General features: G+C 41.1%; 1 protein-coding gene across 7 annotated transcripts in view; it reads right to left on the bottom strand.

Annotated features, from left to right (window-relative positions):
* LOC149153590 (ribosome-recycling factor, chloroplastic-like) overlaps positions 1-12307 on the bottom strand; it is a 220685-nt gene extending 208378 nt beyond the window's left edge. For 3 of the 7 annotated variants that reach the window (XM_089441035.1, XM_089441032.1, XM_089441030.1), the window contains exon 1: positions 12154-12307. Coding sequence is in view for 2 of the 7 variants with exons in the window: in XM_089441034.1 (XP_089297160.1) it covers positions 12099-12101 (3 nt within the window). In the remaining 5 variants the exon portion in view is untranslated. Of the gene's footprint in view, positions 1-11855; positions 11988-12098 lie in introns of those variants that run through there. The other 4 variants (XM_089441034.1, XM_089441031.1, XM_089441036.1 and 1 more) reach the window with 4 other exon arrangements.
* Positions 12308-23743: the final 11436 nt, after the last annotated feature.

Genomic DNA, 23743 nt, shown 5'->3' with positions numbered 1-23743 from the left:
TAGGATTGGCCAAGATAGGCCCTGCAGCGCTGCCACTCAACTTCTTAAAGTTGAGTTCCATTGGTGTCGACATGGACTTACAGTCCACCATCCCAAATCTTTCCAGAAGCTTCACAATATACTTTCCTTGAGAAAGGAAAATCTCTCCAAGTCTCTGCCAGACCTCCAGGCCTAGGAAATAGTGCATCAGTCCTAGGTCTTTCATCTCGAACTCAGCAGCAATCTCCCTCTTACATTGATGAATGAGAGGGTCATCACCTGTCAGGAAGAGGTCGTCCACATACAGCACTAGAATGAGAGGCTTTCCTTCCTCAACCTTAAAGTAAAGGTTAGGATCAACATTGCTTCGAGTGAAGCCCAGCTTCATCAAGTAACTATCCATCCTCTCATACCAAGCTCTGGGTGCTTGCTTTAACCCATAGAGGGCTTTCTTCAACCTGCAGACATAAGTGTCTCGATCTTGAACTTCAAATCCCAGAGGTTGTTCTACATACACCTCTTCCTTTATTGCACCATGCAGAAAAGTAGTCTTGACATCCATCTGATGAAGACTCCATCCTTGCGTAGCAGCAAGGGCTATGATGGATCGAATGGTGGTATATCGAGCCACAGGTGCAAATATATCGTCATAGTCAATTCCTTCCTTTTGAGAGAAGCCACGGGCAACAAATCTTGCCTTAAACTTTTCAGCACTCCCATCAGATCCATGTTTAATCTTGTAGAGCCATTTAGCGGTGACAACAGATTTGTCCTTTGGTCTCGGGACCACATCCCAGACATCATTCTTCATAATAGCCTCATATTCTTCATGCATAGCATCCTTCCAGACTTGATGCTTGATGGCTTCTTCAAAAGATCCAGGTTCAGATTGTATAGTAGTACTCATGGCAGCTAGATACCCTTGGTATCTACACGGCTTCTTGCTTTCTCGGAATGTTCCCCTTGGGGCAGCATGACCCTCAGCATCTTCGAGGGTGTCCCTGAGCCATGATGGCCTCTTTCCTAGAGAAGGGGAAGGATCAATAGGGTCCATTGGCTCTTCAACATCAGGCATAGTCTCATCCTGGGGTTCTTCCAAATTTCCAGGTCTTTCTTCATGGTTTTCTTCAGATCTAGGAAGATCTACTACTTTCTTCAGGGAAGCATCTTCGTCAAAAGTGACATCATGGCTTATCTCTACTTCCCTTTGACCAGGTACATAGACTCTATATGCCTTAGAAGTCTCACTGTAGCCCACAAACATTCCTTTCTTCCCAGTAGCGTCCAGCTTACTTCTCTTTTCTTTCGGCACATGAAAATAGACAGGACATCCAAAAATTCTAAAATGTGAGACATCAGGTTTCTTACCAGAGAAAACCTCTTCGGGAGTTTTGGAGTCCAAAGCGGAATGAGGGCATCGGTTTTGAATGTACACAGCAGTATTTGCAGCTTCTCCCCACAGAAACTTTGGAAGACCCTGGTCACATAGCATGGCACGGGCAGCTTCCACAATAGTCCTATTCTTGCGTTCAGCAACACCATTTTGCTCAGGAGTATATGCAGTGGTAGTCTCCCTCTTAATGCCAGCTTCTCTGCAAAAGTCTTTGAACTCATTTGACTCATATTCAGTGCCATTGTCAGTCCTCAAAATCTTAATCTTCTTTCCGGTCATATTTTCCACCAAGGCTTTGAAGGTACGGAACCACATGAAAGCCTCATCCTTCTTCTTCAAGAAGTATATCCAGGTTTTGCGAGAGAAGTCATCAGTAAATGTCATATAGTAAGAACATCCCCCCAGGGATGTTACAGGCAACATACCGGAAAGATCAGAATGGACCAGTTGCAATATCTCAGATGTCTTTGTGATACTTGAGGGGAAAGGTCCCCTTGTATGTTTTCCTTCAGCACAGCCCTTACATACACCTTTATGATTATTTCCAAAATCAGGCATCCCTGTCACCACCTTCCTTGCTTCGGGAAGAGCCTTGTAATGAAGGTGTCCAAATCTTCGGTGCCATAGTTCGGTTTGACGGATAGTATCACAAGTCATAGCTCCCAACGGACTCCCTCCAACCTGGTAGAGTGTACCAACTCTAAAACCAATTGAGATAGCTTCCTTGAAGCTCTTCTTCCACATGAGTACCTTTCCATCAGAGAAAGTTACATTGAATCCTTCGTCTTCCATGGCAGATACAGACACAAGGTTCTTCTTCAATTTGGGTACGTAGAGTACATCTTGTAGATGGAGGACTTGTCCTTGAGACAAGTGGAGGGTCACAGTCCCGGTCCCTTTCACGGGATAAGTGGCATTATCCCCAAGGGTAATTTCTAGATTAGTATCCCTTTCAACCATGTCAGAAAGTGCTTCCTTGAATCCGGTGATGTGTCTTGAGGCACCACTATCGATTAGCCAGACATCCATAGTGTCGGGCGGAGATGCAGCTGAGAGAGCAGATATTAGAATATACTCATTTCTTTTATCAACAACATTAGACTCCTCATACCTGGTATTTCTGGTCCTTTTAGAAGGTGGATGGTTTCCTTCAAAGTGAGCCTTCCTCTTTCCTTTGGATTTGTCATTTCTTTGATTCCCATTCCTTCGGTTGTTGTTGTTGTCGTCACTATCGGGAGAATTATTCTGGAAGGGGCATTCTCTAGCATAGTGTCCAGGGCAGGTGAAACATTTACCCTTCTTCTTTTGAGTCTTAGTCCTTCCTTTGTCCTTGGAACCACCAGAGTTCTTCTTTCGGGAATGAGCAACATAGGCAGCATTTCTTTCATTATCAAATTCCTTCATCCTTGTTTCTTCTTGCATACATCTAGACAGAAGCTCATCAAAGTTAGGGATGGTATTATTGTTGAGAATGGTAGTTGTGAATACTTGCCATTCATATGGAAGTCCTCCAAGTGCGGTGAGAACCATCTCACGATCAGCTATTGTCTCCCCAATAGCTAGCAGATTGTTCCTGATTTCGGTCAACTTCATAAAGAAAGTTTGAATAGACTCGTCTCGGCCCTTCTTCATATTCTTCAATTTGTTCTTGAGGAATAGCACTTGGTTCACATTGTTTACTCGGAACATAAGTATCAGTTTGTCATACATCTCCTTGGATGTGCCTAGTTCAGATATGTAGGCAACCAGACTCTTATTTATGGATTCCCTGATCAGCAGTTTTGCTCTGATTTCTCCCTTCTTATACTTGTGTTTAACAGCAGCAGAGGCATTTGATGGAGGTTCTTGAATCTTCCCTGTCACATGATCTAGGAGATCATGATCTTCTAATTTGAGATCTAATAACATCTTCCAGGCATGGAAGTCATCACTTCCAGTCAGCTTGTCATTCTCCCTGAATTCAAGCTTAGAGGAATCCATTTCCTTCGATGATGATTGCTATAGATAGAGTTTGTCTTCACCTCAGCTCTGATACCATGTAAAGTTTTGTAGATGTTCTATGCTAAGAGCAATTTCACTTTTCTCACAGCAATCATACAAGTAGATAAGCAAAATGCAGATAGAACATATAAGCAGATCTTACAGAAGACAAATCAGAAACAAGAAAAATGTATGTGTTTGTTTCGGCGGTCAACAGGATGCTTCAACCAGCAAAGTCTCCTTTGGTCAGCCAGCCCAGCATGTGTCACAACAACCCTCCAACCAGTGGATGAGTCAACCCAAGTCAGTTCTACAAAAGTCAACGCTGTCCTGAAAAGTCAACGCAGGGGCAGCAAGCTAAAAGTCAACGCAGTAGCAAAACGGTCAACCCTTTGACCTCGATTTTTGTGCCAGGTAGTATGGCCTTCAAAAATCGAACCTCCCACAAGTTTTCAGCTTGTTTGGACCAAGCGTTGACCAAAGTCAACGCTCGTCAAACTTCTGCGAAACCCTAGCAGCAGAAAAATCTTCTTCGTCCTTCCCACGTGTGGCTGAAATTCGTCCTCCAGGTAGCTCGTACTTTTTAGGATGAGAGAGGAAGATGTGAGTTTTTTTTGTGATCAAATTCTCTCCAACTTTTCCTGTATATATATATCCATCAATGAGGGTGTGTGACACATCTGTTGGGCATGTGAGCCTACATTACAAAACTGGCTGACCTTTGCACATATAATTTATTAAGAATAATAAATTCAAAATATAAGTTCTGCTCATCGGATTAAGACTATTTTTATATGGATTTTACACCTCTCAGAAAGAGGAATCCAACAAAAATATTAGCCTCTTAATCTGAGCATCAGAACATGGAGTTTGGACCTAGTTGTCCAAATTTAACAAGCTTGAATACTGGTGTTGACGCCTACTCCCCAAGCATATCTAGCTTCCGTTATACCTTCTGCACTTTTAATAACCCCACCAGCTCCAGAACTGCCAGGATTTCCTTTAGCTGCACCGTCAAAAAAGAGAGCTTTCCTCGCCTTTTTGTTGCAGAATTCGGCAAACTCTGCGTCATTTAGACGGATTTGCCAAGACTTTAAGGGGGGAGGGGGGTTCTTTACAATATCTGAGAAGTGAAGATCCAGGGAGGCACCCCAGGCTATATCTTGTCCAGTGAGGTCCTTTATGCTTAACTGATCTCCCATACATTCTTTAAGATGACTTTTAATTTTAACCCAGATTAGCTTAGGAACGCTCTTCTTATTCTTGAAGATCCTTTGGTTTCTTTCTAACCAGATATGCCAGCAAATTAGCTTGGGCAAGGCGAGCCATGCATCTCTGATTTGTGAGTTCTGAGCGGCGCCACCTGGATATATTCGTTTCCAATTAGAAAAGAGCTCTGAGCAGTGATTGAATGGGCCAAACTTCATGCTCCATGGATCTAAAGCCTCCTTCCAATATTCTCACACAGAGAGCAGCGGGATGGCCCTGAGTACCCTATTTTCTTGAGCCTGTCTTCTGTCAGAATTTTGTGGTGACATAGAAGCCAGCAGAAGGCATCCACTTTGGGCAACGTTACTGAAGTCCATACCCCCTGCCATGGCCTCGGATCAGGCGGTGCGCTGGGAATTCGGGTGAGCTGGGCATATCCCTTCGACACAGTGTAATTGCCAGGATCAATCCCCAACCTCTGCTGTCAGCTATCCTTCTGTTCAGCGGAGCTTTGCCTTTCAAATGGGAAAGGAAGACAGCATAATCATGAGCAAGATTCGCAGGCACCTCTAGTTGCTTCCACCGCCACCAATCATCATTATCCCAGAGGGACAGATCCCACAGAGTTTTAATGTTTTCTGTGTTCATCCATTCTCTCGGAGCGGCTAAGGAATGATCTTCTGCCAATGGATCACTTCCCATAATGTTATCATCCCAAATGCGTATTCGTTGTCCGTTCCCTGGGATCCAATGGGCGTGTTGTCTGATCAGAGCTGCGGAATTTTCACATAGTTTGTGGATCAACGTACCTGCTATTCCCTTTGGATTACTCAAGCAGCGCATTCTCTGCCCTCTGAAATATTTTTTCCACAAAGCCCGTTGTGCCCAACCCGGTTTTGGAGTGATGATCCTCCAAACCAATTTGGCACCCATTGCTGTGTTTTGGATGCTGAGATTTTTAAAGTTTAAGCCGCCTTCTAATCTGGACAGAGAGATCGTTTTCCAGCTTAGTAATGGGATTTTTCTCTCGTTGCCTTTGCCCCCTTTCCAAAAAAAAAAATTATATACTCCTCCATCTTCCTCATTATACCCATGGGCGCCATCATAACTGTTGCCTGAAAGATGGGCAGACTATTCAATACAGACTTTATCAGTACTGTCTTGCCTGCTAGGTTGAGCCAATTATATCCCCAAGACTGGATTTTGAGCTTGAATTTATCCAACAGCGGCATCCATTCTCTGCTGAGGATCTTTTTTTGAAAGACAGGGATCCCCAGGTATTTGAATGAAGTCCAAGTAGAGGAGGCTGTGAAACCAAGACAAATAGAAATGGCTTGGGTCAATCTGGCAGAGGTGTTCCAACAGTAAACTTGGCATTTGCCTTTGTTAAGCTTGCTTCCTGAGTCTGCACAGTAGTCATCCACTACCTCTTTAAATCGTTTTGACAAGACCACTGAAGCAGCTCCCAGCAACAGAGAGTCATCTGCAAACAGCGCATGATTTATACTTTTTACTCCTCTTGCAATGTTTATTCCCATTATTTCTTGCTCTGACTGTTTTTTGTTCAAGAGGAAGCTTAATACTGATGCTTGGAGGACAAAGAGCAAGGGGGAGAGGGGACACCCTTGCCTCAGCCCTCTTGAGGCTTTGAAGAAGTCCGTGGCTCTCCCGTTCACCAGTGGGGCAATCCATGGCTCACTAATGCAAGCCTTGATCCAATTGATGAACTTATGCCCAAACCCGAATTTATGAAGGACCTCCAGCAAGAATCTGTGTCTAACCCTATCAAAGGCACTTTCAAGATCAAGTTTGATAACCATTCCTTTCTCCTTCCGGGCCAAACTTGAGTGGATTGCTTCTTGAACCAGAATATAGTTGTCTGCTATCTGTCTTCCCTGAATGAAGCCCCCCTGATTCTCTGGGATAATGTCCGGGAGTATTGTTTTCAACCTGTTTGCTATCACTTTTGTTATCAGCTTATAGCCTATATTACAAAGTGAGATAGGGCGGAATCTGGAGAAGGAGTTTGCGCCTCTTTCCTTAGGGATAAGGGCCAAGAAAGCCAAGTTAGTGCTTCCCCCTATCTTCTGACAGTTTTGAGACTTCCGGACCATCCTACACAAATCTTTTTCGATAATCTGCCAACAATGCTGTAAGAATCTGGCTGTAAAGCCATCAGGCCCTGGAGCCTTGTCCGACTCCATAGAGAAGAGGGCGGCTTTGATTTCATTATTTGTGACTTTTGCTTCCAAGGACTGATTCTTTCTGTTAGATATCCGCTTGGGAACCTCATTTACAGTCAATGGAATTTGAGCCTGTCCCTCTTTTTCGCTATACAGCTTTTTAAAATGCTGAAAGGCCACATTTTTTATGCTTTGAGTGTCTCTATGAATAGTGTTCTCTTCCCTGATTTCGATGATGCTGTTGGAGTTTTTTCGAGCTTGGGCTTGTTTATGAAAGAAGGATGTATTTCTGTCACCTGCCTTGAGCCAGAGCCTGCGAGATTTGATCCTCCAATATTCTTCCTCGGCCAGGCTTGCTTTAAGCAGTTGTTGTTGGAGATCTGCTTCTTTTTCGAGAATTTCTTTTGTGATCTCCTCATTTTCTGAGTTAAGCTGGTGGGTCTCTAGCTGCTCTTGTAACTTCTTTCTTTCCACTGCAGGATTTGGGAGAGATTTTGCCCAAACTTTAAGAGCTGCCTTCACTCTCCTGAGTTTTTCCTCCCACACAAAGAACGGAGAGCCATTCACTGGTTGCTTCCACATATCCTTTACTAATTGCAAGAAGGATTGCTCCTTGGTCCAGAGAGGATTGAATTTAAAAGGAGTGGGGCCTTTATCCCAGTGAGCCGAGAGTTCTAGCTTAATGGGCCTGTGATCAGAGACACTGCATGGAAGAATATGCATTCTAGTATCTAGACCAAGAAGTAAAAAAGAGCTTTGAACAAGAAATCGATCTAACCTTGCAGCGATGTGGCCTGGACCAAGCCTTTTATTGGACCAGGTATATTTGCCCGACGAGGGTTTGATGTCGATCATGTCCCAATCTTGGAGTAGGTCTTCAACCCACTCTCGCGCTGGATCCCTTACTATGCTCCCACCACGTTTTTCAGCCGTAGATAGTGTGAGATTGAGATCTCCAGCGATGATAATATTTGCTAGATCTTCAGAGTCTGCCAGCTCTCTGATAGATTCCCAGCAATTCTTTTTTTCTCCTGCACTGACCGGGATATACACATTAAAGAGACAAAGGGTCTCATCTGAATCAACGTGCTTTAGTTTTGAGAATAGCCAGTGGGTGTTGGCGATCTCTTTCACCCTTGTGAGCTTGCTTGGATTCCAAAGGGTACCCAGGCCTCCTGAGGCACCTCTGGCTGAGACTGCTTGCCCTTCACTTTTTTTCCAGAGATTTTTGCCTATGTGGAGGAAGGCCTTGTCCTCCATTTTAGTCTCCTGGATGAGGAGTATGTCAGGATATTCCGATCTTATCAAACTTTTTACTGCTTCTTCCTTGATTTTGCTCCCCATACCCCTACAATTCCAGGAGACGATTCTCATTACTTATTTTTGGAGTGGAGAGCTCCTTTAGAGCTCTGGGGCGGATTTCTATTCATCTTCGGAGTCTTAGCCAGGAGTTTCTCGAGAGTGGGTTGGCTTCCTTGCAGTTTGTCTTTGTATGTCTCCTGCTCTCTTTTCTCACGGGCTGATTTTCGGCCCCTCAAAGATCTTCTGGCCGAGGTTTGTGTTTCTCCTATCTCACCTTCTTCTTCTGAATCCTCTGAGCCTTGTACTTCCTCAGCCTCTTCTGAGGGTGTATCTTCCATTCTGTCTGTTTTGCTATCTGTTTGCTTTGGTTCCTGGGGGGGCTCTTTTTGAGCCGATTCCTTCTTTTGTGTCTCTAGATCATGGACTTCCTCTGATGCTGAACTGAGTTGTATAAATTTGTTTCCTTGCTCTTCCCTATGTGGGTTTTGAGACCCCATTTGAAGAGCTTTCCCATTGACATTTCCTGTTTTTGGGGCTTTGATTTTTGTCCTTTTGACCTGCATCCACCCGTCCTCTTTGCCTTTCTCTGTTTCAGCGTTTTTTGGACATCCTCTGGCGAAGTGGCCATAGACCTGGCACTTCCTGCATTTGAACGGCAACTGTTCATAATCCAGCTTTTGGAGATGCGTCCAACTGCCAACTCTGATCTTTATTGCCTCAGGCAGACCCACCTCAAGATCAACTTCAACACAAATTCTCGCACAGTCATATTGATCTTTGCTGTTAGCTCGATCAATGAATTTACCCAGGGTATTTCCGATGTGCTTGAGGGATTCCCAGTTCCAACAATGCATTGGCAGATTAGGCAATCTAACCCACACAGGCACGGCAGTGGGCACGTCGACTGCTGGATCAAAGTCTGGCGTCCACTTATTGAGATACAGTCCTTGGGGGCCCATGAAATAGGGTCCATTTCGGAAGATCAGATCCTTTTCTTCCTTTTCTGAGAATTCGAATAGGAAGAAACCCTTCCCCAGAAAGTAAGAAGTGACTTTGCCCGATATCAGAGGCGCCCAGTTCCTTGAGACCCAGCTTTCAATGGATCTGGGCGAGGGCCAGAGACCCGTGAACTGTCCCACCAAGGCACGTTCAGACAAAGAAAGGGCGACCTGGATCGGTTTCTCAGGCGGAAGTGAGATCTCCGGGATATCATCAAGACGTTTCACAAATTTCGAAACCTCTGAAGTTTTCTTTTTTGGCAGTGATTTCAGTAGATTTGAGAAGGCCTCTGCTTCGGCGGGAGAGGGTGAAGAAGACTCCATGAAGGAGATCTCAGCTCAGACGAATCAAGCTCCTCCAGATCTCACCAGGCATAGTCGCTTCGATCAGCCTGCAGATGATGATCGATCTAGCCTGCCAGATCAACGAGAATGCAGAGGTTTTGGCTGCACCACTCGGGAACCCTCAGGCGGCCGCAGGGCCGAGAGTCTCAACTCGATGCAGGGTCGGCTCAGCGCAGCGCTCCCCTCGATATCACCATTTGTTTATGCTTCGCAAGGGTTGTCATTGTTACTCACTATAAGTGGGCCATTTTCCCTAGTACAAGAGCCCACAATAGTTGAAGAAGTCTATTCATTGTAAGTGGGCCATTGTCCCTAGTACGGGAGCCTACAAATAGTTGTCAAATTCTTTATCATTCTTGGGGTGGTTGGGTAGTGTTAGGCAGGTGGTTGAAGTCACCTTCAGGTTGGAACCTGAAAACACTTCAGGGTGGCAGGGTGGTGCTAGGGCAAGTTTGAGCTTGCTAGGGTGCTGGAGCATCCTTTCAGCATTGGCTGATAAAACCAAGGCGCAGATGCGTCTTTCCAGTTGGAGCTAGAAAATTGAACGCTTTTCTAGAGTACTAGAGAGTTGGGCTTCCCTTTTTCAATTAGAGTTGAAGCATTAATGTACTCATAAATTATTAGGGAAGTGTTAGGTGGTTTTTGTCCTGAAGGGGTTTCCACCTAAAAATTTGTGTGTCTACTATCTACTGCTTATTTATGTTTTGAATTGATGGCGAAGATTAATTAATGCTATGAAAAGATTAATAAGTTACTAATTGCTAAGAAATATTGATTCACCCCCTCCCCCCCAGTATTTCTAACACATATGAATTCTAGCCCTTATACACAAATGTGCAAAGTTTCCCACATATAGAGCAATTAAGGGTGCATAAAACCAAAATAGAACCAATTGCTATCCATCTATAAACCAAAATACATCAACCAAGAAGCTCTAAATGGCCTCTGGATTCCAAAAAAGAAAAACATGCTACAACAAATAACTACATATCATCAAAATCATCACCTATATAGGGATCCTCATCATTAGTATCACCCTCTAAGCATTAAAATCAGATATAAAAAAGCTTAACATGCCTATTCAATGATTTTGCTTGATTGAAGGGTACATTTTCACTAGGGTCATGAAAGAGTCATGAGGAGTTCAATAATCAATGCCACCAACATCAAGTTACATAGAGGGCTCGGTTCTCTTGATTGAATGCCAATCCCATACCCTCATACATGATAGAATCCAATGGAAACATCGCACTCCTACCAATCCTGAAAACTGTTAAGTTACTGAATTTTGAATGCGACCTAAAATTCTACTTTCTCCCTATGAAGTTCAAAGGCATTGGAACCACTCTCAAACATCTTGAAACAATTAATGGTAATGTTAAAAATATAAGTAAAAGAGGAAATATAAAGGAGAATGTCATCTTACGATTAATTATAAAGGCTAGTTTTGTCCTTCCCTTTAATTATTTTTACTTTTATTTTTTTTATGAGTTTTGGTTGTCCCTAATTACATCATATGATGTCATACAAAACTGGCTGATTCGCTGAACTGGACCAATACAGCATAGGAACCAGGCAGTTTTGCCAATTCTGGTCTAGTTCTGATAACATTGATACAAAGTTCAAACATCTTAGAATTGATTTCATAGCCAAAAAAGACTGGAATGATTGTATACAAAACCATAATTTCAGAGTATTGATAATCAAAGTAAATGTGTAACATTTAGGTTTGTATAAAGAGAATGATTTGAAATTTCCTACAAGACTACCAACCAATTAAAGAATGATAGCATATCAAAAAGGAAAAGTAAATAACAATGAAATTTGAGTTTTTTTTTAAAAGAACTGCACATGAATCAAAAACAAAAGTATCGTACGAATACCTATCATTTAGCATGGCCAGAAATCAGATAGGAAAGGAAATGACACCGACACTTTTACATAAATGAGAAAAGTCTTTGTGGTACTAGGCTACAAGAATGATAGGTGATGATTTACAAGAGATGACTGACCAGATAGGGGATTCCGAATTTCCAACATCCCACTAAGACCAAACCATATTATCTAAATGACAAAACTATTCAACCTGTCTAGGCTCCGGGGATACTAGCTGGCGGTGGCAGCATCTGGAACCCACATTTTTTAATTTAAAAAGGGGCCCTCTAGGTACATATTTTGTTTATCTTAATAGTCCAAGTCAGCTTCTTGTATTATGACGAGCGAATCACTTATGCTTGACACAATCACTCGAATTTCTCTTGGATAGAGTAGTCAGTCGGCTGGAGAATTAAAATGAACATTTGTGAAATAGATTAGGAAATTGAAACTGCAAACACTAGCTTGCACAACCTACAATACAATACAAAGGTGGAAGATGAAATACTTTAAAGACCCCTTAAGAAGATTGTGTACGTCAAAACAATGGAATAAGCATGAGCTCGAAGATGAATGCAATCATCGGCTTACAATTTCCTTTTCCTGGGGAACCTACTGAAGAAGGGAAATGACCCTGCGACCAGGAAGAAGTTCGTCTCCAACCTACGGTGGTCGTCAGTTCAATTCTGTAAAAGGACAATAGTGAGGGGTTTACACCGCTCAATATTTGCTTTAGGCATTGAAATTATTGTCAAATTTATTACTGTGCATGTAATTATTGGAGTGATTATCCCCTCCTTGACAAATTAACTGGAAGCAGAAGAGCAAGCATACCATGTGGGCGGGAAATAACAATGTTGAAGCAGATATGTGTATAAAAGAGTTCTACCTCCAATAAAAGAAAATTTGGGTTTGGATGGTCGCTGCGCTCTCCCTCTTTCCACCGCCGCTGATGATGTTGGGTTTATCTGATCCTTAAAGTTTATGGCCACTACTCTCGCACGGATATATCCGCAGATCAGCTTTAAACAGTTATTCAAATTTTATGAGCATATTTAATCATGTTTAAATACTGCGAACATATTCGATATTACCAAATGAATGTAAATATCAAACCAGAAATGGGAGTCTTAGATGCGATGTGTTGTTTTTTTGGGTTTGATTTCAAAGCCCATATCTAAAGGCCCTTCCTCAAATTTGTCACCTATTATATTAGCCTTCCAAACCAAAGTTTTTATTTTTTTATTTTTTATTAAATGGTAATTTGGCTGTGGCATTAGTTGGGTCAAGTTTGGATTAAAACCTATCATGATAATTTTAAAGTGTTTTGTCTTGTTTTGTTTTTGAAGAATTGGTAATTTGGTCATGGCATTATTTAGGTGAAGTTTAGATTGAAAGCTAGTAAGATAATTTTTAGGTTAGTTTTAATATCTTGCAAGTTAGCGTTCAGGAGAAAGCTTATGATTTAGTAAAAGTTAAAATATTTGAAGATATAATTATGATGGAGTTCTCATTTATGAGGGAGGATTTATTTTTTTAGCTTTATCAAAATGAGTTAACATGTTATTTGTGGGAATTGAATCCGAGTTTTAGTAGAACAAATTATCCAAAAAAAGAAAAAAATTATATTTATTTCTAGACATCATTCATTTTGATCATGACTATCAAATTAATCAAACGATAATCCATATTACAAAGGCGCTCTATAGTTAGATGTGTAGGTGTAATACAAGTATGTAAACAATTTTAAATGTCGACTCAATTAAAAACTTAAAAGAATAGTAAAAAGTTAAAATTATTATAGAGCCCAGTATGGGATGAGAGAAAACATTTAAATGTTGGCTCAGTTAATAATAAAAAAAGTTAAAAGTAATAAAAAGAATGAAATTCAAATTGTCATGTTTTGATTTTGTTTTTCTTGATAAAATTAAACATTTTTTTAGATAAAAGAAAACCATAATATACATGTCACATTAAAAAATTATAACATGTAAGTAGTAGCTATAAATTAAGATCCATTTCATTTTATAAATTAAAATAATGATTCAATAACCATATTTAAATTTAATTAATAAGCTCAAAAAACATAATACTTACAATAAACTTACAATATGAAAAGATCTTAATCATGGATATTCACTCCCACTTTACCATGGCTATTATTAACTTGTGACTAGGTGTTGTTGCAATGCCATGGGCCAATACCATGGCTTATCAATACCACATGCCCAAAAACCCTAACTTATTTTACAATCAAAATATGTTATAATAATATGATAAGATTCTTAACCATAGATACTCAGTGTGACACCCTCCTCCCACATGAGTGAAAAGGGGATGAAGATTCTTCACTCAAGGAATCTGTTGCCGGATTTGAAGAATGTTGATTTGGACTTTTGTGAGAATTGCATTTATGGAAAACAGAAGAGAGTCAGATTTCTCAGAGTTGGGAAAGAAAAGAAGAATGAAAAATTAGAGCTTGTGCATACAGATGTATGGAGACCTGCTCAGGTATCATCTCTCGGTGGCTCTCGTTATTATGTTACTTTTATTGATGATGCAACTAGAAAAACTTGGATTTATTGTATTAAGAATAAATCTGATGTATTTGATACTTTCAAGAAATGGAAAGCTTTGGTTGAGATTGAGACAGGAAAGAAATTGAAGTGTCTTAGATCAGACAATGGAGGTGAATATTGCAGCAAAGAGTTTGATAGGTACTGTTCAGAGCATGGAATTCGTAGAGAGAAGACAGTTCCAAGAACACCACAAGAAAATGGTGTGTCAGAAAGGATGAACAGAACAATCATGGAGCGTGCAAGGTGCATGAGATTGCATGCAGGATTGCCTTTACAGTTTTGGGCAGATGCTGTAGATACTGTTGTTTATCTAATAAACAGAGGGCCTTCAAGTTCCTTGGATGGTGGTGTTCCGGAGGAAGCATGGACAGGCAAAAAGGTAAACTACTCTTTTTTAAAGCCTTTTGGTTGTGAGGCCTTTGTCCATATTGATAAAGAAAATAGAACAAAGCTTGAGGCAAAGTCAAAGAAATGTACCTTTATTGGATATGGTGTTAATGATTTTGGTTATCGCTTATATGATTATGAAAATCACAAAATCATTAGGAGCAGAGATGTAATATTCAATGAAAAGGTCTTGTATAAGAATCAGTTGCAAGAAAATAAGCAAGAAAAAGAAAACAAGGAATACGCAGTACTGGACGAAATCACTGAAAAAGTAAAGGTGCCTGAAAATTATAATAATCAACAACCACAACAACAACAGGCACCCCAAACACCCGAAAGTGGTGTTAGAAGATATACCAGGATAAGTAGACCCCCTGAACGTTACTCTCCTTCATTATATTATTTATTGTTGACTGATTCTAGTGAACCCGAATGTTATGAAGAAGCAGTGCAGGTAGAAACCAGGAAGAAGTGGGAGCAAGCCATGAAAGAAGAGATGGACTCCTTAGCACATAACCAGACTTGGGACTTAGTCAGGTTGCCTGCAGGTAAAACAACATTGCAGAATAAATGGGTTTACAGGCTGAAGGAAGAAGATGGAGGAAAACAGAGGTATAAAGCTAGACTTGTGGTGAAGGGGTTTGCACAGAAGAAAGGTATTGATTTTGATGAAATATTTTCTCCTGTTGTTAAAATGACTTCAATCAGAACTATTTTAAGTCTTGTAGCAGCTGAAGATTTGCATCTTGAGCAGTTAGATGTAAAGACAACCTTTCTCCATGGGATTTGGAGGAAGAGATATATATGCAGCAGCCACAAGGATATGAGGTGAAAGGGAAGGAGAAACTAGTGTGCAGGTTGAAGAAGAGCTTGTATGGCTTAAAACAGGCTCCAAGGCAGTGGTATCTAAAATTTGACAAGTTTATGTCTGAACAAGGTTATACTAGATGTCACTCTGATCATTGTGTTTATTTGAAAAAGCAAAATGATGGCAGCTATATTATATTGTTATTGTATGTAGATGACATGCTTGTTGCAGGATCAAACATGCAGGAAATAAATGTGCTCAAAAGAAAATTGGCAAATTCATTTGCAATGAAGGATTTGGGAGCTGCAAAACAAATCCTTGGTATGAGAATAACTAGAGACAGGAAAAATCGTAAATTAACATTGTCTCAGAATGAGTACATACAAAAGGTGTTGAAAAGATTTAACATGCACAATGCAAAACCAGTTAGTACACCTTTTGCTATCCATTTCAAACTTAGCAAGGAAATGTGCCCAAAGACCCAAGAAGACATGGATTATATGTCTAAAGTTCCATATGCATCAGCAGTTGGAAGCTTAATGTATGCAATGGTTTGCACAAGGCCCGATATTGCACATGCAGTGGGAGTTGTAAGCAGGTACATGAACAATCCAGGAAAGGAACATTGGATGGCAGTGAAATGGATTCTCAGATATTTGAAAGGTACCACAAATCAAGCATTATGCTTTGGTGGTTCAAACATCTCCTTACAAGGATATGTTGATGCAGATATGGCAGGTGACAGAGATAACAGGAGGAGCACTACAGGATATGTATTTACTGTTGGAGGAACAGCTATCAGTTGGGTTTCAAAAATCCAAAGTGTTGTTGCACTTTCAACAACAGAAGCAGAGTATGTTGCTACTACAGAGGCTAGTAAAGAAATGATTTGGTTACAAAGGTTTATGGGTGAGTTGGGTAAGAAGCATGATATGGGCACGTTATACAGTGATAGCCAAAGTGCCATTCATCTTGCAAAGAACTCAGCATTTCATTCCAAGACTAAACACATACAGCTCAAGTATCATTTCATACGATCAGTATTGGAAGATGGAGAGTTGAAGCTGGAAAAGATACACACTAGCCAGAATCCTGCAGATATGCTAACAAAAGTTGTAGCCAGGGAGAAACTGAGAACATGCTGAGTTTCAATTGGTCTTCAAGGATGACGATGAAGATGAGAAACAGCCAGGTCCAAAGAGGAGTCATTGTCCAGCAAATGAAGCAGCGGTGGAGTTGCTACAATCATTCTCCAAGTGGGAGATTGTTGTGTGTGGAGCATGATTGTTCAGAGGTCTTTGTTTCGGTCGGATGTATACCCCAGGAAGTTTTGTACACCCCTCCACGCAAGGGTGACTTGTCCCCCCCGCGGGGGTCCGGGGGGGCCCATCCCCCCCGGCTGGGGGGTCCGGGGGCCAGCGGTCCCCTGGCGGGGGCTCGGGGGCAGCGCCCCCGAAGCCAAAAATAAATGTAAAATTGCCTTGTAAAAGTGTAGTAATTTCTAGTCAATCTGGGCCGTTCATTAGGCGGATGATCTGACGATAGAACTTATGTTTAGTTTAGGGTTTTTTGCCCTAGAAGGCAACCCCTCTCTTGGTATGAGGGCATTGTATTTGAGGCTGTGTGATAGATGTGTATTCTATGAGCGAGAAATAGAGAGGTGAGACTATGAGAGAAAACAAAGGATAATACAGCGGATTTGCTGTAGGTTGTGTCTCTTCATTTTGCTGGATAATAGAAAGGAAGAACTGGCTGTTCGGGGTGGACGTAGCCCAAATTGGGTGAACCACGTATATCTGTGTCTCTCTTGTTTTGTGCGTTTTCTGTGTTTATATTTCCGCAATATTTTATGTGTTCCATTGCTCCGTAATATATAATTTTCTAACATGATGGACATGGGATGTCAAATCTGCTCCTCTGGCTAGCCAAATCTCAAGTTCAAATCTGCCTCTCCTAGTAGTCACCATAGTCCATCAAGGTGCCACATAGGCTATCAAACCTTCACCCAGTCATGCAACATTCCAAATTCCTTCTTTTCTACTGCTCTTGGGATACTTTGGACACCTACACATTTCTCTCGACCAACCACAATATGTCCAAACCAAATACATCCACTAGCATTCAATCTCAACACAAATACATCACATACTTAACATCATTGAGGGATGGTGTCATCTTTAGCAAGTTTGGTATACCTAGTTAGGGCTACTAGCAGGATGCTACAACTCCTCTTTTCCACCTCACATACCTCTTTCAAGTTGTGGCTTCCCTCCAACAAGTTTTTCCCACTCCAAGCTGTTGTTCTAGGTCAATCCGCACCCCAAACTCAACTTCTAGGCTCTCTTTTCTTACATGCGTCCCTTCCTATACAATTACCTCAACCTTTGGGCCCTCTACCAAAGGAAGGCTAGGCATGTAGCCTACATGTACCAACATTTCTGTGTTGCAGCCTACCTTATAGAGAGAATCCTCACAAAAAGTATGCCTAAAACACCATGCAACCTCCCTCAATTGATGCAACCTCCTCTCTGCTCAAAATTAGACCTATAAGACACAAAACAACCCAAAAAAATAGTCCCAATCAAGACTTGTCCTCCTTCTCTTGAGTTCATCTGCCTAAAATGTGTCTTCTATGTTATGAATGCACACTCGGATGGTTTAAATGAATCTCAAGTGACCTCATATTTATAAAAAACATGACGGTTACATGTGGTGTAACCAACTCTAATTTGGAGATAAGATGACTTGCTCTTTTCTCCCAAATAAACCTACAACCACATATATTAACTTCAAGAATTAATATCTCCACAAGGAAAACTTGGAATTCAATGATTTTCATCGTGTTTGATTCATCTTAACGTCCTCTATCATCTCCATCCATCACATGTCCAAAAATCCTCATGGATTCACACCCACTAGTTTGGGTGCAAAGCTCACACCTTGGGTTCCAAGCCCACAATGCCCTATTGTGGTGTTCCAACCTCCAAACCTCGAACCCTAGGGCTTGGAGTACCTCCTAAGATACAAAAAATCAACACTCCCTCTTAGCGAGGGAGGTACTTCCAAGACTAGGAAGTAACTAATAATCATCATCACTACTCACAACACTTTCCCAACTCTTGGCACTCACCACTGCAACAATTCCTATAGCATGGATTACACCTCTCTCAAAAGTGTCGCAATCGCTAGAAGCATCCTACTTTTTCTTCTTCTTCTAAAATGTCTTCCACTATCTCCATGATTCCTTCTTGGTGGTTGTAGGATCACCCTTTCTCCCCACTAACCACGTGCTCTTTGATGAGGCTCATCAATAGGTATATTATATGGGTCACAATGCCATCCTCCAGCTTATTAAATTATCTTTTTCTCAAATCTATTTAAAACTTTTTTTATATTATGCTTAGTGTGAGGAGTAAAGATGTGTTACTAGGAATTGGAGCACTTTTGAGATGATTTGAGTGCAAGAACTTGAAGTGCACAAGCAAGAGAGATTCTAGGAGATGGTCCACCTATTTAATTCCTCAAATCAGTCGAAGATCCCCCACTCTATCTCATCAATTCGGTGTCATTGGCAGCCAAACAGGTCGAGGCAGTGCAAGTGAAGGAAGAGTTAAATTCACCTATTCTCGAGTTAGGAAGGCGAATATCCCTATTTTCTAGGGAGCTATTGGTAGCTCCATTTTTGTATAAATAAACTAGCTAAGGGACTCATTAGGATTCAAAGTTTTATTGTAGCCAAGAGGCCATTAAGCTGAAGCACATTTGACTGTTATTGTTATGATGTATTTGCCACTTTTTGAATGATAATGAGAAGTTATGTTTTGATCCAGCACTGAGTTGACTCAGAGGGTTGAAGCTCTTGGGTTAGGGCCCAACCCTAGCAGTAGAAGTTCCTCTCTTGTATCTATATTATTAGTCTAGAATGTTGATTAGTTGCTGCAGTTTATTCATGTCTCTTGTAGCTTAAAATATTGATTAAGTTGTTGGTTTATTCATGCTTCCATTATCTTAGAGGATAAATTAGTTGTTGTAGTGAAATAGAGTAAAATACATCAAAAATCTTGTGACATACCCTATCACATCTTCCTCCTAAGGTCGTGATTACAGGACCCCACTCTCACAGCCCAAAAACAAAGTTTGATTTCTTGTTGATTACATAGATCACGTTTTAGCATTAGTTAGACAATTATTTATGATTTCTTGGAAATATTTACACTTGTCATTTTGCTTCTCCTGATTGTTGTAGCTTAGAAGATATTTCAGTCCATCGATCAAGTTCTTAGTAGAGTTATATTAGTGTTTCTAAATTAAATTCATCTTTTCGATATTGACATAAAACAATTTGCAAATGAAAAGTAATAAGTGCAGGTGTTATGTCAGGATTGCTAATCTATAGGAAAGGAGCCTTTCCACCAGCTCCATTTATGTATTCTCCACCTTTTGTTGATGCATGCCAACCCATGTTCTAAACCTCTGTTTTCAAGTCACCGTGAGCAAGCCATCTTAGCCAAACTCGACCTTCTTGAAGTACTGAGCTTGTCCAAGAGTGAATATCACTTTCCCCACACTTTCCAAAAATGTCATATACCCTTCCAACACTTCATATCGCCATTTTTACCCTCCAAACCCTCTCAACCAAATTTCTGTAGCATTTTAGGACATCTTTTAGTAGTACGGGACATCATGTAGCAACATCCTGTAGCTCACCTGTAGCAGCCTGTTTTGACCCTGCTTTGACCTGCAATGATAGCCTAGCCTAGTTTAGGAGTAGTTTCACCCCTAAGCTTGGACTCCATGGCGATAAGTGCCACCTAGATCGGTCCTTTCACTCCTTTTCCCTTGTTGCAAAATTCAATATCATTAGTCCTTTTTTGTACAAACTTAGAAATTAGAATTTCTCTATTTTCCAAGTGCGAATTAGGTTGACAATGCATGCACTTTTGAGTTATGAATTGATAGAGTAATTTGATGTTTTCAAGCAACCCTAATAGCTAGATGATTGAGTGCAAGGTAGCATAGTTTCCTTTCTACAACATAGCATAAGATTGTATCCTTTCATAGCATTTACAAGTTGAAAACTTTCATCTTCTAAGTTTAAAATAATTTACTTTCTCTGCACTAGGACTAGACTTTACATTCTGCTTTTAGTAGTTAGAATCCTTTTAGTTCAGTAGAGGAATGGTTTGGAACTCTAGTGATCAAGTGACCCAGTTGAGGGTGGCATGAGTAGAATGATGCATCTACTGTGTATACAACACTGTCACCTCTAAGTTTGTACGAAGCCCCAGTTTGATAAAGTAAAGTTGGTAGCCTTGGGAGTTGCAACACTCTTGTTGCAATACTGAGGCTCATCACTCTTGTTGGGCCACAAAGTCTCCCTTTAAACATATAATCTCCCTCTAGAACTTGACTCCCTCTGAGCCTCTAGAACTTGGATATTCTTCTTTAGAACATGTACCTTCTCCTTTGAAGCTTACACCTACACCTACTTCTCTAGACCCTGCACCTGGTCCTCCTGCTTCTTCTTCGCATGATCCATAGGCTTTCCTATTAGGCTATATAGACCATGCTCTCTAACTTCAATCACCACACCTGCAGAGCTAGAGCCTCTGGCCCAAGTCTTGCCTTCCCACTCTGGGACAAGACCTCAAATGCCTTCTGCTCGATCGCTGAGACATATATCATGCTATATTTGAAACTTGGTAAAAATAATACATCCTAGACTCGCGTCAACTGTCCTGATTCCATCTTGAATGACAAAACTACCGATCCTCGGATCTTGTTCTAACTCTAATCGCCCAACACCATGTGCAATTTCGAGTCCCACTTAGCTAGAGTCTCAAATAACTCCTGTGACCATTTCATAAGTTTTGATGTTCCACTGTCCACATACCATGCAACCTCATCGCTAGTACCCTATGAGAAATGAGATATCAAGAAAAAGTACTCCTCCTCCAATATCCTGGAGAGATTATATATCTCGACAGAAGTGGCAACACCGACGATCTGCTTCCCTTTTTTCTTCTCATCATATCTCGTCTTCTTCTTCATCGAACATATTGAAAAAAATGACCCATTTCGCAATAGTTGAAACACTTGATCTTACTCAAGTCCTTCTTCTGCTTACCCTTCATTCGTGATGCAAGTGCCACATGATCATTTGAAGCCTTCTACTTTGGATGACTATTCTCATCTCGCGACTGTTCCTGAATGAAGTCATCCCACAAGCTATTCCAGTCTAGAAACTTCTCTCTGGAAACAATTCCCTTAATGAAGGTCTTCCATTCCTCCGTGAACCCTTTCAAAGCAATCCCCACCATATCAGAATCTGAAATAATCACACTGATGACAACAAGCTCATCTTTGACCTGAGACAACCTTGTAAGATACAGAGTCACTCCTTCACCTTGCATCATCTTAATGGACTTTAACTTATCCTCCAATACGAGTACTTAATTCTCGTTCTTATTTTGGAACAAATTCTGAAGAGCCATCCACATATCAAGTGAAATGTTCTTCCTGGACAAATGATGTATTAGGGGGTCCTTCACACCATCTAGGATGATCAATATCTCCTTCATATCCAATTCCTCGTACACTTCCAGCTCCTTAGGGTCAGTTGGCTTCTTGCTTTATTTCTAGTTGCTCAATCCTTCCAACCTTTCCTCATATTAGAGACCAATCTGCAACTTCAAAATTGTAGTGAACCATTCACCTACAATGTGACCAACTCCCTCTCAAGCTGTACTTCGCTGTGCACACCTTGATTCACTGTCCCTCAAAGTAACTAAAACATGATCTGATACCATGTTGTTTTTCCGTAATCCTAGTGTCTAGGATAGAATCTTAGATCACTGACGCTACCAAACCAAGAATCATAATGAAGATACTTTGCACAACGGAATATAACAACAATAAATCATGTGCACAATAAGAATCACAACAGTATATGTAATCCAACATTGTTATATTATCAACATATAATACAACTCTCTAGGGAACCTGTACTAGGGATAATGGCCCTCATACATCACTCGTAAAAGATACAAGATACAATGAAAATCTCGCTGATTTGGTGCACAATCACAATCTCTGTGTTGTATTTTTTCCTGCCGGTCCATTGCTCCTTATCTGCAACAATCACAACTCTGCCTCTATCAATGAACCTAGTCCATCTGACCAGTGAACATGGCCCCCCTACTCTCACGCTATTCATAAGTCCATCTACACATCAACACATCGAGATTTCGTTTGAGTTGTTCACAACTCCATTTGTGAACAACTCCCTCTTCCCACTGCTGCTCCTCAACTACTCAGGGTCTTCTTTCCACTATATCCTTCCACTGCTGCTATATGAAGGCTAACATAGGGTAGGAGGGATGCCACCTAAATGTCTCTTCTCCAATGATGGACATGGGATGTCAAATCTGCTCCTCTGGATAGCCAGACCTCGAGCTCCAATCTGCCTCTCCTAGTAGTCATCTTAGTCCATCAAGTTGCCACATAGGTTATCAACCCTTCACCCAATCATGCAACGCTCCAAAGTCCTTCTTTTCTACTACTCTAGGGATACTTTGGGCACCTACACATTGATATCCTCCAACCACAAGATTTCCAATACCAAATACATCCTCTAGCATTTAATCTCAACATAAATACATCACATACCTAGCATCATTGAGGGATGGTGTTATCTTTAGCAAGTCTGGTATACCTAGTTAGGGCGGCTAGTAGACTGCTACAACTCCTCTTTTCCACCTCACATGCCTCTTTCAAGCTTTGGGTTCCCTCCAACAAGTTCTACCCTCTATAAGTTGTTGTTCTAGGTCAATCCACACCCCAAACTCAGCTCCTAGGCTCCCTGTGCTTACCTGCGGTCCTTCCTGTACAATTACCTCAACCTTTGGGCCCTTTGCCAAAGGAAGGTTAGGTCTGTAGCCTACTTGTACCAACAGTTTTGTGTTGCGGCCTACCTTCTAGGGAGAATCCTCATAAAGGGTATACCCAAAACACCATGCAACCTCCTCTCTGCTCACACTCAGAGCTATAAGAGACAAAACAACCCAAAAATGTAATCCCAAACAAGACTCGTCCTCCTTCTCTTAAGCTTGGTTGCCTCAAATGTATCTTCTATGTTATGAATGCACAATTGGATGGTTTAAATGATTCTCAAGTCACCTCATATTTATACACAAACATGAGGGCTACATGTGGTGTCAACAACTCTAATTTGGAGACGAGCCAACTTGTTCTTTTCTCCCAAATTAACCTACAACCACATATATTAACTTCAAAAATTAATATCTCCACAAGGACAACTTGAAATTCGATGATTTTCGTTGCGTTGGATTCATCTCAACGCCCTCTATCATCTCCATCCATCGCATGTCCAAAACTCCTCATGGATTCACACCCAACAGCTTGAGTGCAAAGCCTACACCTTGGGTTCCAAGCACACAATGCCCTATTGTGGTGTTCCAACCTGCAAACCCCTAACCTCCCTCAATTGATGCAACCTCCTCTCTGCTCAAAATCAGACCTATAAGACACAAAACAACCCAAAAAATAGTCCCAATCAAGACTTGTCCTCCTTCTCTTGAGTTCATCTGCCTAAAATGTGTCTTCTATGTTATGAATGCACACTCAGATGGTTTAAATGAATCTCAAGTCACCTCATATTTATACAAAAACATGACGGCTACATG

Source organism: Pinus tabuliformis, chromosome 9 (assembly GCF_031772625.1).
Source record: "Pinus tabuliformis cultivar Carrire ecotype Pingquan chromosome 9, CPIR1, whole genome shotgun sequence".
NCBI classification, from domain to species: Eukaryota; Viridiplantae; Streptophyta; class Pinopsida; order Pinales; family Pinaceae; genus Pinus; species Pinus tabuliformis.
This window is presented reverse-complemented; position numbering and strand designations above follow the sequence as displayed.